A 15,514-nucleotide genomic window follows, 5' to 3' on the forward strand; every position below is an offset into this window, starting at 1 on the left:
TGACTTTTTGGCTGATGAAGAGATTACTCAGGCCCATGTGGCTACATCGTTGCAGGAGTAGAAGGAAATTATTCTGAATTTGTTCAGGATCATCTGCAAGGCTGCTTGGTTGGTAGAACGGTATTTCTCTTCCCTTCTGAGATCAAACTTTTATTTTGCAAATTCCTTTTCATATTTCTGCTTGGGAACAATACTTGCATGTTGGACTTTCAACCTCTATCTTCTGAAGGAGAGGACGGGGGAAAGGAAGAGGAAGAGATTCCCTTTTCTCACTATGCTGGTAGCTCTTCTAGTTCTTTCATAGAGACTTATCCTTATTTTCCGGCATGGCAGTATGATGTGATGAATCCTAATGGAACATATAGTTCCATGCCTTTGACTAGGCCAAAGCATGTACCAAATGTTCCTTGGCCTAATCCGGTATGTTCTTGAATGTTCAGTTCTTTGTCCTTATTTCTTCTTAGCTTGATGAATGGCTTCTAACTTTGTAGGCTTGTGCTTCAGGTAGATATGGATCTTGTGGAAGAAAGCATGCGGATGATTGAAGGCTTGTAGTCATTGGCTTGCACTCAATCCTCCTAATATGTGCTTAATGATGCGATCTGGGTATGCCATGTTTCTTTTTAAGCATCTCTTGCTTGAATTGTGCTTAATGGTGGAATTAACACTTGATTCTATTGACTTTTCAAACACATAAAATGGAAATTGCTAACACTACATCAAGAGCCTCGAACTTGAAAATCGTTAGTACGATCCTCGCTTTTTTGCAAGTCAGGAAGGAAATACTGAAGGTGGCTCCTCTAGAAGTGGATCAAGGAGATCCTCACGCAAGCAGACTCGAAGTCCTAACGATGTATGACTTGTATTTTTATTTTCCTGCAAAAGAGAAGGAAGTGTTCCTTAGACAATCTTGTATTAATATCCATATTTAACTCTTTGCCCCAAGTCATGTAAGGTTGAATTTAATCAACCATTTTGTTAGGTTTATTCCATGCAAATTTCCTTGTAATTCGGAATTTTTAGAAACCTTGTATTTAGGTGGGAATCATTTAAAGATAGTGTGTGAGAGAGTATGAAGAAAAGCTCAAGAGTGTGCACTTAGTAGGGCCTTGCGATTGGATCTCACGACTGGCTTGCGGCTGGTAAGTCGTTAAAGGAGGCACACGTGTGAAGCATGTAGAGGAGCTGAAGAGTCACACTAGCTAGAGCACTACAGGACAAAACTTTCAGTCTAGCCAAGCAGTTAGCTCCTGACTCAGACTCGTGACTTAGTCAAGTCGCGAGGCCAAGTTGCCAGACCACTCTGTTTGGGAAAAACTGACCTTTCGCATTCCAAACACACACTAGTATAAATACCCCTTATACCCACGTATTGTAGAGAGTTTCTAGAGAGAATTTTGAGAGAGAAACCCTAGAGAAAAACAATATTGACTTATCCACAATCTTTATACTTTGATTCTCCAAATTCCTCTACTCTCACCCTCTTCATTGTTATATCCTTGAGAGGTACATTAGCCAAATCTTTATCACACCCTACCCATATCTATGAGAAGGCTATTTGGTGCTTAGGAAGTAGTTAGGAAGGGACCAATTGATATTGGCTGAAGCTATGGGCTATAGCGGAATCCGGTTAGCTAGAAAAGAGAAAGGTTCAGCATAACCTCGTTGGAGCAAAATGCTTGGAGGGCTTAGGTATATTGGGTAGATTAGGCTTGGAGGGTCTTCTGCTATTCATGTATTCTAACTTCATTCTCTAGTGGATTATTGACCACTTGGAGGGCAGCGAGAGGTTTTACGCCGAGGATTTCGGTTTTCTCTTTGATAACACATCGCTGTGTTGTCTTTATGTTTGCATCTCTCTTCCCTTAATCTTTGCCATTTAATTTCTGCTGTGGTTGTGTTTTTATTTGGTTTAGATTGTTTTATCAATTCTGTTTTAACTTATTTTCATATTCCACACATACATTGTTTGATAATAAGCTTGAATTGGTAATTTGTATTTTGGGGGTCTAAATGTTCAAGGTGTTTTACACACTAATTGAACATTCAAATCATGTAGAGACTTTTACTAAGACAAGTTTAGAATTCACCTAATGAGATCTTGTAGCACTAATTTAGACTTATCTGGCTTGGCTTTGCTAGAATCTACACTTACTTAATTGAGGTGGAGCCGAATGCCGCTAGTTTAAAGTGAATGCATGATTTTTGAAAATCTTGGTTATGATGATTTTTTTTTTTTTTGAAAAGATGATGTTGATGATTTTTTTTTTTTAAATGAATGAGCCATGGGCAAATGTCCCTAGTTTGGAACATGAATTCATGAGTCTTGAAAAAAAAAAAAAAACTTGATTTGATCCATTTAAAAAAACAAAAAAACAATGATGCAAGTGATGATTTTTGAAAACAAATATGTTAGACATGTCAGAATGCCTAAGTTTGACCTAAAAAATCTATTTGAATGTTAAACAATCTTAAAAAAAAATGTTCCAGAGTGCGAAATTGCATGAAACTGCATAGATGTGTGATGGTTGGAGTGGGTGCCATGTGGCATATGAGGAGTGCCATTTGGCACTTTTAGAGTGCCGAATGGCACCCGGCCATGCTGCGACACTCACGCTATGGTGGGCCAACTCCTCATGCTTTTCCAATGCGCGTTTCACGTTTTTGCATTTTTTGAAAATTTTTTACTTCGTTTGTGATCATGAAACACTCTCTTAGTCAGCTATAAACTCTCTGAAACCGATTTCAAACCTAATTAGGAATTGATGCAGCTTATATAAATGAATTCTCCTACGATAAATCTCTCTTACATAAGGGTTAGTAAAACATAATAATCACAAGCAAATGACATTCATGGCTAGCAATCATAATTTTTCTCATTTAACAATTCATGATATCAACAGATGGGATTATAGCTTTGATTTCAGCACCAAGATCAATTTTACAGCCTTCAAACTAGAAGGAATTAAGGCTCGAAGGAATGAAAAAAAAATCAAATGGGACTTCCTTCATGCTGCCGTGAAATTCTAGGACCACGAAGATCATGTGTTTCAGTTTAACACTACTGAACTCTGTTCGACAATTGAAGAATTTTTTGCTATCCTGGGCTATGATCCATGCAAAAAATCTATAGCAGTTTCTTGTCATTCTAGGCATAAGGAATCTTTGTCTGATGCTCTTGGTCTTCCTACTTCCATTACTGATAGTATGATTGAAGGTTAAATGGTGAATCTTCGTGCAATTATCTCTTAGCTGATTGACAAACGCACCTATGGAGTGACTGACAATATGCAGAAAAACTTTAGTTTGGCTTTATGCATAGTGGAAAAACTTTTTCTTTGCTCTAGAAGACGCAGCTTTGAGGATGCTAGAGCCATAAGTGTTGTGAATCAAATTAAGAATGGTGATAATCCTGTTCCTTTAATCTTGGCAGAAACTCGTCTTGGACTGGATGCCGTATTTCATGGTGGAGAAACTTAGAACTTATTAGGGAGTCCTTTGACTTTGCAGATATGGCTAATAGAGCGACTGGACATGATTGCCAAGCCCACAACCAATAATTATGGGCCTAGTAGTTTTCTTAGCAGGGTTGTACTCAAAACTGAGTGCCAAGCTGAGAGTGACTGGGTGAAATTCTTGGACAAGAAATCCAGTACCTCCATTTAATAGGACTCTTATTAGTGGAAGTGCCCACCCCTTCTACTGAGGTCTCTAGGATCAGACCACATCCTCCTTGTTGGATTGTGGAGGGCAACTTTCTACAAGGGAGATAGACTTTTGGGGCAATTCAAATATGAGCAAGGAATGCTTGGTGGTAAAAAGAGAAAACGTTTCTCTCCTGTGGACACAAATCCTACTTCCGTAAAGAACATGCTATTAGGTTTGGAGATGGCTAACTGAGTGGACCAATCTTTTGCTAAGGTTCACTTTCACAAGATGACTACAGAATACTCTAACTGATTGGTGAACAAGATTGTTGACAAGGAAGCTGAGATGGTTGCTATGAGAAAACAGTTTCTTAAAGACAACGAGGAAAGACTCGATGAAGACAACTATGAATTCAAAAGAATGGACAATGATGACAAAGCACCTATCATAGAAGAAATCAATGATCAACAGAAAATGAAAAGACTAAAGACAAAGTGACCTTCTTATTTTTTGGCTTTGAACATGTTTATTTAAAAGTTGATGTAAAAACTCTTATGTTTAGGAATTATTTAGGATTTGCAGGTTAGGGATTATGTTTAAGTTATAGGCTTTTGGCGTTTGTATTGTTTGTTTTTTTTTTAATGGTTTGGCTTAGGGTTTGGGTTTTTGTGTATTGTCTTAGTTTAATGAAATTGTTGAATTTTTGATTAAATTTTGGTTAATGGGCAAATGGTGGGTTTTGGGAAACTGTGACCAAACCAATGCATGGTTGCCTACGTACCCCTTTGATAGAAGGATCAAGTCATCTCATAGTTCATTATTATTATTATTATTTTTTGCCTTAACTTTTGCCTAGACTGCCTTCTCAGGTTTTCAACCTAGCAGGCTTTTTCACTCTTTTGTTTTGTTTTGTTTTGTTTTTTTGTTTTTGTTTTTGTTTTTGTTTTTTTTTTTTGTTTTTTGTTTTTTGTTTTTTTTTTAACTCTCCTTTTGCATAGATTGCCCTTTTGGGTTTTCAACCTATCTCTTTTTGTTGTTGTTGTTGTTATTTATTTATTTATTTATTTTTGCTCTAATTTTTGCCTAGATCGCATATCTGGTTTTTAGCTTGGCAAGCCTTTTTTTTTTTAGTCAAACCTAGGAAGGGAAACAACATAATTTACAACCACTTCAGATGTGGTACTTCAGTTGGTTCATGTTGGTTGGCTCGGTTAAAGGGTTTGCATCTAAATCCATCAACCTTACAGCTCCCTTAGAGTATATTTGCTTGATGATATATGAGCCTGCCCAATTTTGCTTGAACTTTCAATTTGCATCTCGAACCGGAACTCAGATTTCCTTCAACACTAAATCCCCTAACTTCAAATCTTTGACTCTCACTTTCTTGTCAAAAGCTTCCCTAAGCCTCCTATAGTAACCTTGAATATGATACAAGGCCTTGAGTCTCTCCTCATCTAGCATGCATAACTGATCATATCTGCTTTGCAACCAATCTGCTTCAAGGATTTCACTTTCCGATATGGTTCTTGGTGAACAAACACTTATCTCAATGGGAAAGACTGCTTCCATCCCATACACCAACGAATAAGGAGTGGCCCCTGTGGAAGACCGAATTGATGTTTTATACCCCCAGAGTGCATAGGGCAACTATAAGAGCTAGTCCTTGTAATTCTTTGTGCTCTTTTTCAAGATTCGCCCTATGTTTTTATTAACAGCCTCAACTGCCGCATTGGTTTGAGGATGGTAAGGTGAAGACTTGTGGTGTTGAATATTGAACTATCATAGTAGCTTCTCTATTTCTCCCTTGAAATGTTGCCCATTATTTAAGATAATTTCATGTGATACCCCATATTTGCAGATGATGTTGGTCTAAATGAACTGAGTAACTTTCTTTAAATTCAAAACTTTATATAAAGCAGCTTCTACCCATTTAGTAAAGTAGTCAATGGCTACAAGTATGAATTCATGACCATTGGATGTTATTGGGTGGATTTTCCCAATAATATCTATTCCCCATCTAGAGAATGGCCAGGGTGATGTCATAGTATGTAATGGAATTGGTGGCATATGTTTCAAATCTCCATGGACTTGGCATTGATGGCACGTTCGAACATGAGCCATACACTCGGCTTCTATAGTGGTCCAGTAGTAGCCTTGTCTCATTATCTTTCTTGACAACATGTGTGCATTCATATGTGGCCCATAACTTGACTCATGAACCTCTTCAATTATTTGCTATGCTTCCTTGGCAGTTACACAGAGGAGATAAATTCCATCATATGATCTTTTATAAAACCTTTCACCATAAATAATGTAATTAGTAGACAACCTCTGGAAGGTTAATTGGTCGTTCTTGTTTGCAGACTTAGGGTAGGTCCCATCCTTGAGGTATTGTACGATGTCTGAATACCATTCACCTTCCCCATTCTTTCCCTTATCCTCTTTTATTGTCATGCAGTAGGCTGATTCTTCTTTTTGTTCCAACACTATCAGTCTAGCTTCATCTTCTTTTGGCCCATCCATCATGGATGCCATGGTTGCTAAAGCATCTGCAATTTGATTATGCATCCTTTAAACAAATTGATATTGAATCTTGTTGAATTTTAGTGCCTACTTCTGAAGACATTCATGATAAGGCAATAGTCTTTCTTCTTTGATCCTCCATTTATTCTGTATCTGAGAGATTATTAAAGCTGAGTCTCCGTATACCTTCAACTCTTTCACTCCTAGGCCTAAGGCTGCTTGTAGGCCCATACAAGTGCTACATATGTCTTCTTAAGTGGCGAATACTTCTCTTCATAAGGCAACATCTTCTTGCTGATGTAATATTTTGCATTCTCCTTTTTAGTCTCCTTTAGGTATTGAGCAAGTAAAGCCCCCATTGTTGTATCTGTAGTGGTAAGATACAACAACAATGGCCTTTCAAGAACTGGTGGGACAAGTATTGGCGGTTTCATAAGATAATTCTTGATCTTCTCAAAGGCATCTTGGCATTGTTCATTCCATACTACAGGGACCTCTTTCTTAAGTAGTCGGAATATTGGTTCACATGTCATGGTGAGTTGAGCTATGAACCTGCTGATGTACTGTATCCTTCCCAGAAATCCTCAAATTTCTTATTCAGTTCTTGGAGGCTTCATCTCTACTATTGCCTTGATTTTATCTGGATCAACTTCTATTCCCCCCTGGCTTAGCATAAACCCTAATAGTTTTTCGGATGTGACTCCGAAGGTTCATTTCTTTGGATTCAACTGTAACTTGTAGAACCAGATTCTTTCAAAGAACTTTCTTAAAGCTAGTATGTGCCCTTCACGGTCTTTGAACTTCACTATCATATCATCAACATAAACTTCTACTTCTTTATGGATCAAGTCATGCAACAAAGTAGTGGCTGCACGTTGGTAAGTAGCACCAACATTTTCAAGGCCAAATGGCATGACCTTGTAACAGTATGTCCCCCATAGTGTAATAAATGAGGTTTTTTCCATATCTTCTAGAGCCATCTTAATCTGATTGTATCTTGAAAATCCATCCATTAATGACAGCAAAGCATGTCCTGGTGTGTTGTCAACTAGGACGTCAATGTGAGGCAATGGAGAGTCATCTTTCGGGCTGGCCTTATTCATATCTCAAAAATCTACACACATTTCTAACCTTCCAATCTTTCTTTAGTATTGGAACCACATTAGCTTACCACTTTGGATAGTTGACCGCTCTCAGGAATCTTGCATTGTACTATTTCTTTACTTCTTCTTTGATCTTGAGAGTCCACTCTGGCTTCATTCTTCTCAACTTCTGCTTGACCGGCTTTATGGTTGGATCTGTTGGAATGCAGTGATGTGCTATATCTGTATCAATCTCAGGCATGTCTTCATATGACTAGGTAATGACCTCCCTGAACTTTGTCGGCAATGCCACTAATGCATCTTTCTCTAAAGTGGTTAGGGTATTGCCCACTTGGATAATTTTGGGCTCATCATTAGTTTCCAGGTTAATGGGTTGGGTTTCTTCTTTTATAGATTTTAGGTATCCGTGTTTTAATTCCTTATTATTAAGAGTTTCTTTACCAATTCCAAAAATAAAAACATTTGAAGCCAGCAAATAAGTAGAATTAGAAATCATATTAAGAGGGAAAGAGTTTTTAACAGACTCTATAGATTCAACTAGAAAACTATCACAAACAGATTTAACAGGAATAGAAACACTAGCAGCATTAGACTCAATAGGAACAGAAACAACATTCTTGGTAGGAGTGACGAGCTCGGCGGTTTTGATCTTCTTGGCAAAAGTGACTGACTTGACGATCTTGATCTTCCTCACGGAGTCCTCTATGGGGTGGGCAGCTCCCTCCCATGCCCAGTTCTTCAACTCAGTCGTGGCTTCCATAATGGCAAGTGGCTCCCAGTAAGCTTCTTCTTCCCTCAGCATCAATACCGGGGGATCTACATCCATATCATCCATATCTTCTTCTTTGACCTCCATGTCTGTAGGATTGTTAATCACAAAAGCATCCAGATGCTTTATGCTATCCATCCATTCATCAAATAGATTGTGTTTGCCTCTGTTGCCCAAGTCAATGGATTAAGGGAGATGCTCTGACTCACTTTCTTCCATTCTCTCCTCATTACATTCAGCATTCTCAAGTGTCATGATTCTGAGACTATGGACCATCAGTTTTTGGTCTAAAGTAGATCTATGTCCTCTTCCTCTTCAGTATGTGGGGTTGGTGAACTTGGTTTTGAATCATAATATGACCCCAATTCTAGAACTTCTCTTCCATGCTTATCATACCTAGGGCCAGACCTTGAGCTAACATTAGTGATATCACTCCAATATGAAAGATGCCTATAGGGATATTCATCATGATACATTTAATTAGCTTGTGCATTCTCCTCTCTTGCATTCTCTAACACATCAGTCTGTATTGATCACTATCAGTGTCGCTCCACTTGTTAGCTTTAGCATCATCTTCAATATCTTGATCATAGTAGTCCACATCCCTGTCATATTCCTCATAGAATAGGTCTGCATCTTCATCTTCTCTATCACTCGAGGGGTTCACCCCAATCATCTCCACTGTATGGGCTATCATAACTTCTACTGCTGTTGTCATCACTGTTGGTGTTGCTGTCATCATCATCATGTCCACTGTTACTGCTGTTGTTGTCACTACTACTATCACTCTTGTCTTCACTTCTATCTTCATCATCACTAGGGGCTACTCCCCTTTCCTTGTCTTTATAATTGGCTCTTAGTTCATACGGGCTCTTCAATGTATACTGGCAAGCCTCCTAATATTCCTCTTCTCCTATGTTGCAAATAGGATCTCCAAGGAGTGTAGCCATGGCATCAAGATCCATGTAATTAGCCTAATCAATAGGAACCTAAGTTGCATCTTCCTTCTTCAATTCTGGAAGTTTATTGTTGAAATCAAACAGTATCTTGAACCCAAGTACCATTGTCTTTGTTATAGGATCATATCTTGGTTCAGGGAATTCCCAATATCGTTGACTTTCACCAGCTTTGATAAACTTCCCATTCAATGCAGGAGTTTAGGGTTTTAAAGGTTTTGAAGGACAAGGAAGTCCTTTTGCTTTGGCTTTGGCTCGGGCTGTTGGGAAAATTTAGACCTCGGTTGATAGAATTAACAAGTTTTAAACCCAAGTTGTTAATTAGATTTATTATGAATAAAACTTGTTAAAACAAACAAACATCAATATCATGTCAAAATCATGCAGCGGAAACATAAATAAGACAAGATATGATGATCTAGGAAAACCAATAAAACAAACTAGTTTCACAATAAAAAACTTGGGGGGGAAACCTTCCCAAAAAGCAATCCACTATAATAAAGAGAACTTTTTGATCTAGTACAAAACATTTGTCTCTAGACTCTACAATCCCCATAGATGAACTTACAGTAGAAACCTTCTACCGCTTCAGAACCTCTAAACTTTTTAATATATGAACGCCACCCTTTTTGATGCACAGATCCCAGTACGTGACTAACTCCTATGCATGAATTCCAGTACGTGACTTACTCACCAACTTAAGGAAGAAGAATGTTGGCTGCAAAGTTCTTCACTTCATCAATAACGAAAATCAAGAAGCATTTGGTTACAAAACCCTAAGGCATCGGTCACCTTTTGCATATATTCTCCTTGTATTCTCTTATGTGATGGCCTCTAAAATAAGCCTTATATAGGTCTATGGTTTTGAGAAAAGAAACCTTACACATACATGTCAACATGGGCTGAAAATCAGATCTGAAAATCTCAATTTCGTAAAGCTCAGTAATTCTTGATTGATCGAGGAGGTGTCGAGCCTATTTGTTGCGAGCTATCGAGGGGACAGAAAATTTCTCGATTGATCGACCTAGCTATCGAGAGGTGTTGAGATTGTGATAAAAAGAAGGCTGAAGATCTCGATAGATAGCCAGGTGTCAAGAGCTTTAAAAAATCAGCACTTTTTCACTTGTTTCTTGGACAAATTTGCATGGCTTCAATACTAGACTTGAACTCTTGTTCCTTGAATTATTAAATACATCTTAGATCTACCCAAATACAAGTAAAGTGCGTTTTGTCAAAGGATTAGCCAACTACATAAAATAGTGACATATGTTCCTAATAAGTGAATCACATATGTCCTAACATGGGCCATCTTTCTCACTTCCATCTCTAGAAAATCATCATCAGTGGGCTTATAGCCTAGTCCAAAAGGTGGTGTGGCAGTAGGAATTGCCAAGTCTTAAACAGTTGGCTTCTTCATAGCTCCCCCCAAATTCATCCCAAGAAGGTAGTTCATTCTCCTCATTATCACTACCATATTGTTGTTACCATAAGAAGCGAAGTCCATTAGGATCTTCTCAACTTTTTCTACTCTCTTTTCAAAATCAGCCCTCTCAATCTCAAAACCATAAAAAGTCAATAGCTCTTTCTTAGAATCAATACCAAAAATAGGCTTAGGCACTGTTAAAGTATCCTCATAGATGGTCATAGTAGCCCCTTCATGTGGAAACCAAACCATTTAATATAGAAAGGAAGGTATGGCTCCTATGTCATGGATCCATGGTCGTCTAAGGACCATATTGAAGCATGCGTCTATATTAAAGACTTGAAAATCCACCTTTTTGACTATCAGTCTGATGGTAAGCTCCATTGTTATGGTTCCCAAGACTTCTCTTCTACTATTGTCGTATGCCCTCACATGTTGATCAGTAAGCACAAAGTCTTTAATGCTCAAGCTGAGGCAGCTTGCAGTCTTCAAAGGACATACATTCAAGGCACTTCCATCATCTACCAAAACCATCGATATCCTCTTCCCCATAGCATCTACAGTGATATGCAACGGATCATTGTGGTGCTTCCCCTTCTTGGTCATATCCTTGTCAGAATAGGAAATTGTGAGTTCCCTATTGATGGAACCAATCATAGCATTCATATCCTGGGAGGTTGTGGTTGTAGGGACTTGGATTTGGTTGAGCAAGACTACTAGGTTTTGTCGGTGTTTGTATGAGGCTATGAGTAAACCTCATAAGGATATGTTGGCTTTTGTCTTCTGTAATTGCTTAAGGACTTCATCTTCTTTGGCAAGTATTTGTTGGGTGGATCTATTCAAAACTTCCACTGGGTTGCTTGTCTCTAAATATGGGGGTTTGAAGTGTCTCCTCTCTTGTGATGTGGGCAATTTTGATTGGATCATAGAGATCGATGTCTCGGGGTTTGAAGTGTCTACCCCAATTTTTGGGTACTTGATTTTCCTTTTGGGGTTTGAAGTGTCTTTCCCCATTTGTGTATATTTGGTTGTCCTTTTGGGGTTTGAAGTGTCTCCCCCCATTTGTGTATATTTGGTTGTCCTTTTGGGGTTTGAAGTGTCTCCCCCCATTTGTGTATATTTGGTGGTTCTTGGGTTCTAGTATTTCATTCCATATGTCATATCCTATGGTGGTAGTAAATGTCCTGTCCATTAATTCCTCCCATGTCATCATGAAGCATTCGGGTAGGTCATAGATCAAGTCGGATGGGTCTTCCTTATTTTCTTCTTTAGTCATCAAGCAATTGATCCTCAGTCCCTTCCCAAGGTTGTGATTGTGTAAGGGATTGTTAGTGATGCTAGGCCTTGTAGGCGGCGCAATCACCTTATTGTCTATTAGGTCTTGAATTGCATGATGAAGGATGAAACAACAGTCAATTTCGTGACTAGGGCCTTGGTGATAAGCACATCTTTTATTCACATTAAACCTCGAGGGCAAGGGGTTTGGAATTGGTCTTGGGTCTAAGGGCTTTAATAATCCTTTTGCTTTTAGCTTGTCATACACTTGGCTCATGGGCATGTACAACTCATGAAATTCTCTCTTAAGCCTGGGTACTTGTGGTACTTGCATAGGTGCAATAGGTAAAATCAATTGATAAGGATCATTTTTATGGATGTTAGAAATTTTTGCAGCCTTAGAATTAGACCCTACATTCTTCCTAAACCTTGGAAGGTCATCAGTCTTTATAGTGCCATTGTTTATTACATCCTCAATTTGGGTTCTAGCAGCAATTAAAGCTTTAAAATTGGGAAAATATTGTGCAAAAAAATATTTGTGGTATACAGGCAATAAATTCTTTACAACCATGGCTAACTGTTCTTCCTCACTCAGCCTACTTATCATCTGTGTGGCCTTGGCTCTCTGCTTGGTAATGAAAGTAGAGAAGGATTCTTTTGGCTCTTGCTTGGTAGTCTCAAGGTTTCTTCTTATGATATCCATTTCCATATTGTTATTGTATTGCTTGTGAAACTCTTTGCAAATGTCCTCCCAACTTCTTGCTCTTGCATTATCCAGATTGAGGAACAATCTAAGAGTGGCTCTGGTCAGTGTGTTTTGGAACATCTAGGCTAGTTCTTCCTCGGTTGCATCTAAGGGCTGCATAGCCCTTATATACATCTTTAGATGGAACTTTGGGCAGCCAGTCCCATCAAATTTGTCCAGGGTTGGCATCTTGAACTTGGGTGGCAACCTTGCATTGGGGAACAGGGAGAGAGAATCATAGTCTATAAGTTCTTCCATCTTACGGGCTTTTCTAATCACCTCCTCCATTTTATTCATCCTCCTATTGATCTTCTTCTCACTCTCTCTGGTTGGTAGATCATGATCAGTCCTCCCCTTGATTACCCTTCAAATTCTAAAATTGTTGCATCATACGGCTTATGTCTTCTCTCAGCTGAATCTGAACAGCTACTATGGTGTTGAGTAGCTCTTAGGTGTTCGTGGGTTCCTCGGTGTTTGGGTGTTCTTCCTCTTTTGCCATATTGCTAGAAGTTTCAAAATTCTTATGGCTTGAACTACCTTAGAGGTCAAAGATGGGGTTGTGATGCTGCAGCAGTAGAGTCTCTTCTATACTAGAGCTATTAGTGTTAGGTTCTAAAGATTTAGAATTTTATGTATTTAGAACTCTAATGTGTAATACTAGAAAACCATGATCAAAACAATATGTTTAGTCTTGTTTAAACTTGCTTAAAGTTGTGTCTTTTATGTAAAGTTGGAATCGAGTGGCTGCAGAAGTATTAGTGACTTTCGGCCTGGTTCGATCGATCAGAAATTAGACTCGATCGATCGAAAGTCGCATATCAACAAAATCAGCAAACGTAAAAAGGCCATAACTTATTCGTTTGAAGCCTAAATCGCAAGCCGTTTTTTCCAGTATTTAAAGGACATCATAAGCTAAGCCTAGGTAGGGGTTTCAAAGCTTTTTAGAGAGATTAGAGTGCCTCTTGTGCCTCTTTGGTATTTTAGGGTTTTGTACCCAAATCTCTCAAGGTTGTTGCTCATATTGCTGTTTTGTATAAATCTCTTGTGAGATCCTTGAGGAGCTTTCCTTTACACAAAGCTTAGGGTTTTCAAGGTAGAGATATTATCTACATCTTGATGATCAACAAGGTTGCTGCTATTGGAGCTTAAAGAAAAACAAGCGAGGGTGCTTGTATCTTGATTGGAGAATCCAAGAAAGAAGGAGTCCGTGGATTCGGAGCTTGCACGTGGTTGTGTTAGTAAGTTCTACTGGTGGGTAGCATTAGGAAGTCAAGCGGGGAGCTTGTAAGTCCTTTTGTATGAACTTCGATTCTTTCAAGATAGTGGATTCAGGTTTACCTTGAGGATAGCTAGGTCAAATTCTCCCCAGGTTTTTACCGTGTGGTTTCCTGAGTCATCATATCATTGTGTTCTTTATATTTCCACTGCTTTGCATGATATGATATATTTGTGTTAACCTAGATTTGTTTAATTTTGACTAAGTAATCACTTGACTAATTAACTAGGTTAATCTAATTGTGTTTTAAGGAGTCTAAATTTCTATCAAGTGGTATCAGAGCGAGTAGCTCTTCTGTTGTAGATCTTTTGATCTCTGAGCTGATCCTTGACCCCTGTTGTCATGGATAATTTGAAGTGTCTTTCTGATCATGTTTTTGCTTATGCTTCTGCTGATTTTATTGATGCCTGTGATGCTTTGAATAAAAAGGACACTATTGTTTCTGTTGATTTTTTTTTATGCTTTTGAAACTCTTCGTAAGGAATTATCTAAATCTTTGAAAATTTCTAAGAAATTCAAGGAAGAGTTAAAATTGGCAAATCTTGAAAAAGAGGATTTGATTGTAAGATTAGATGAGTCTAATAAAAAGAATGAATTTTTGAGAAATCAAATTTCCTCTCAAGATGAGAAGATGAAAAGTTTGGAACAAGAGTTAGTTGAGTCTCAAACTAAACTTGAAAATTTCACTAGTACCAAGCATGCTGTTGATAACAGAAGTGTTTCTGTTTCTCTTAAGGCTAAAACTAAGAAAGTTTATATCCCTCATTTTAAGGGGAATAATAAAGAAAAGGCTTATTTTGCTAGGTTAGACAAAGGTAACAGTTCTAATGTAGACACTGAAGTTTCTACACCTAAGTCTAAACCTACTGTTAGAGAGCATAATAAATCTGTTTTTGTGCTTACTTGTCACCTTTGTGGTGTTGTTGGTCATATTAGACCAAATTGTTCTTTGTTGAGGCAAAAACCAAAATCTGAGAATAGGTTTGCTGTTAGGAATACTTATGTTCCTAAATTTGTTCCTGTTTGTCACTTTTGTGGTGTCCGTGGTCACATTCGTCCTAATTGTCATAAATTAAAATTTAAGCATTCTGTGTTTCAATCTAGGATATGTGATGATATTTCTCCTGCCATAAGTCCAAATAAATTGTTTCATATGCTTTTGAAAAGTTTAACTTTGTTGGCTTATGAAAGGAATTTGCAGGATTTCAATCTTTCTTAGAAGATTGGTGTAATTCCTCAAATATATTCTGCTTTACCTAGATTTTCACCTACCAAACTGAATACTCATGCTAAATGGGTGAGAAAAGATTCTCCAAGGTGAGTGTTGCTAACATGTCCTTGATTTAATTCTTTCAATTAATTGTGGACATGTTTTGTTTTAGTTTTTGGTTGTTTTATTTTCTTTGATTGTTTTGTTTTAAAGAAAAATCCAAAAACATTGAAAATTTTCAAAAAGACAAAAATATTTTATTTTGTGTCTTGTTTTATTTTTCTTGAGGATTACATGAATTATAATATGTCTCTCTTGATTTAGAACATGCTTGACATTGTGGAGAAACTTGAATAGTTTGTGCTAAGCTATTTTTGATTTTGTGTGAGTATGTACTAGTTTATACATGTACTCAAGGGTTAACTAAGAAATTGATATTTCTTATTTGTGTACCCTCTATAGCTTAGTTAAGCATTGTCATGCATTGCATTTGCATTGTTCATTTAGCATAATATGTGCTTTTTTGTTTTTGGTCATATAATTTTTAAAAACCAAAAAGATTTTTGTGTTTTGTATTTCACATCTT

At 37.7% G+C, this 15,514-nt stretch overlaps 2 protein-coding genes across 2 annotated transcripts; both read right to left on the reverse strand.

Annotated features, from left to right (window-relative positions):
* Positions 1–4,977: 4,977 nt before the first annotated feature.
* LOC136067858 (uncharacterized) lies at positions 4,978–6,183 on the reverse strand. The gene is made up of 2 exons (XM_065774216.1): positions 5,952–6,183; positions 4,978–5,246 (listed from the first exon to the last, which is right to left on the reverse strand). Exons 1-2 carry the CDS (start codon positions 6,181–6,183, stop codon positions 4,978–4,980), a joined length of 501 nt encoding a protein of 166 aa, XP_065630288.1.
* Positions 6,184–6,380: 197 nt separating this feature from the next.
* LOC136067859 (uncharacterized) lies at positions 6,381–6,704 on the reverse strand. The gene has a single exon (XM_065774217.1). The coding sequence runs from the start codon at positions 6,702–6,704 to the stop codon at positions 6,381–6,383; it is 324 nt and encodes a 107-aa protein (XP_065630289.1).
* Positions 6,705–15,514: the final 8,810 nt, after the last annotated feature.

The sequence above is a fragment of the Quercus suber genome, unplaced genomic scaffold (assembly GCF_002906115.3).
Source record: "Quercus suber isolate HL8 unplaced genomic scaffold, Cork oak 2.0 scaffold_88, whole genome shotgun sequence".
NCBI classification, from domain to species: Eukaryota; Viridiplantae; Streptophyta; class Magnoliopsida; order Fagales; family Fagaceae; genus Quercus; species Quercus suber.

Coding starts and splice junctions, on each gene's coding strand:
- LOC136067858 (XM_065774216.1), bottom strand. CDS start 6,183: ATGGCATCCATGATGGATGGGCCAAAAGAAGATGAAGCTAGACTGATA. Junction 5,247..5,951: donor TACTAATTACATTATTTATG/GTGAAAGGTTTT, acceptor GGTCTTCCACAG/GGGCCACTCCTTATTCGTTG.
- LOC136067859 (XM_065774217.1), bottom strand. CDS start 6,704: ATGACATGTGAACCAATATTCCGACTACTTAAGAAAGAGGTCCCTGTA.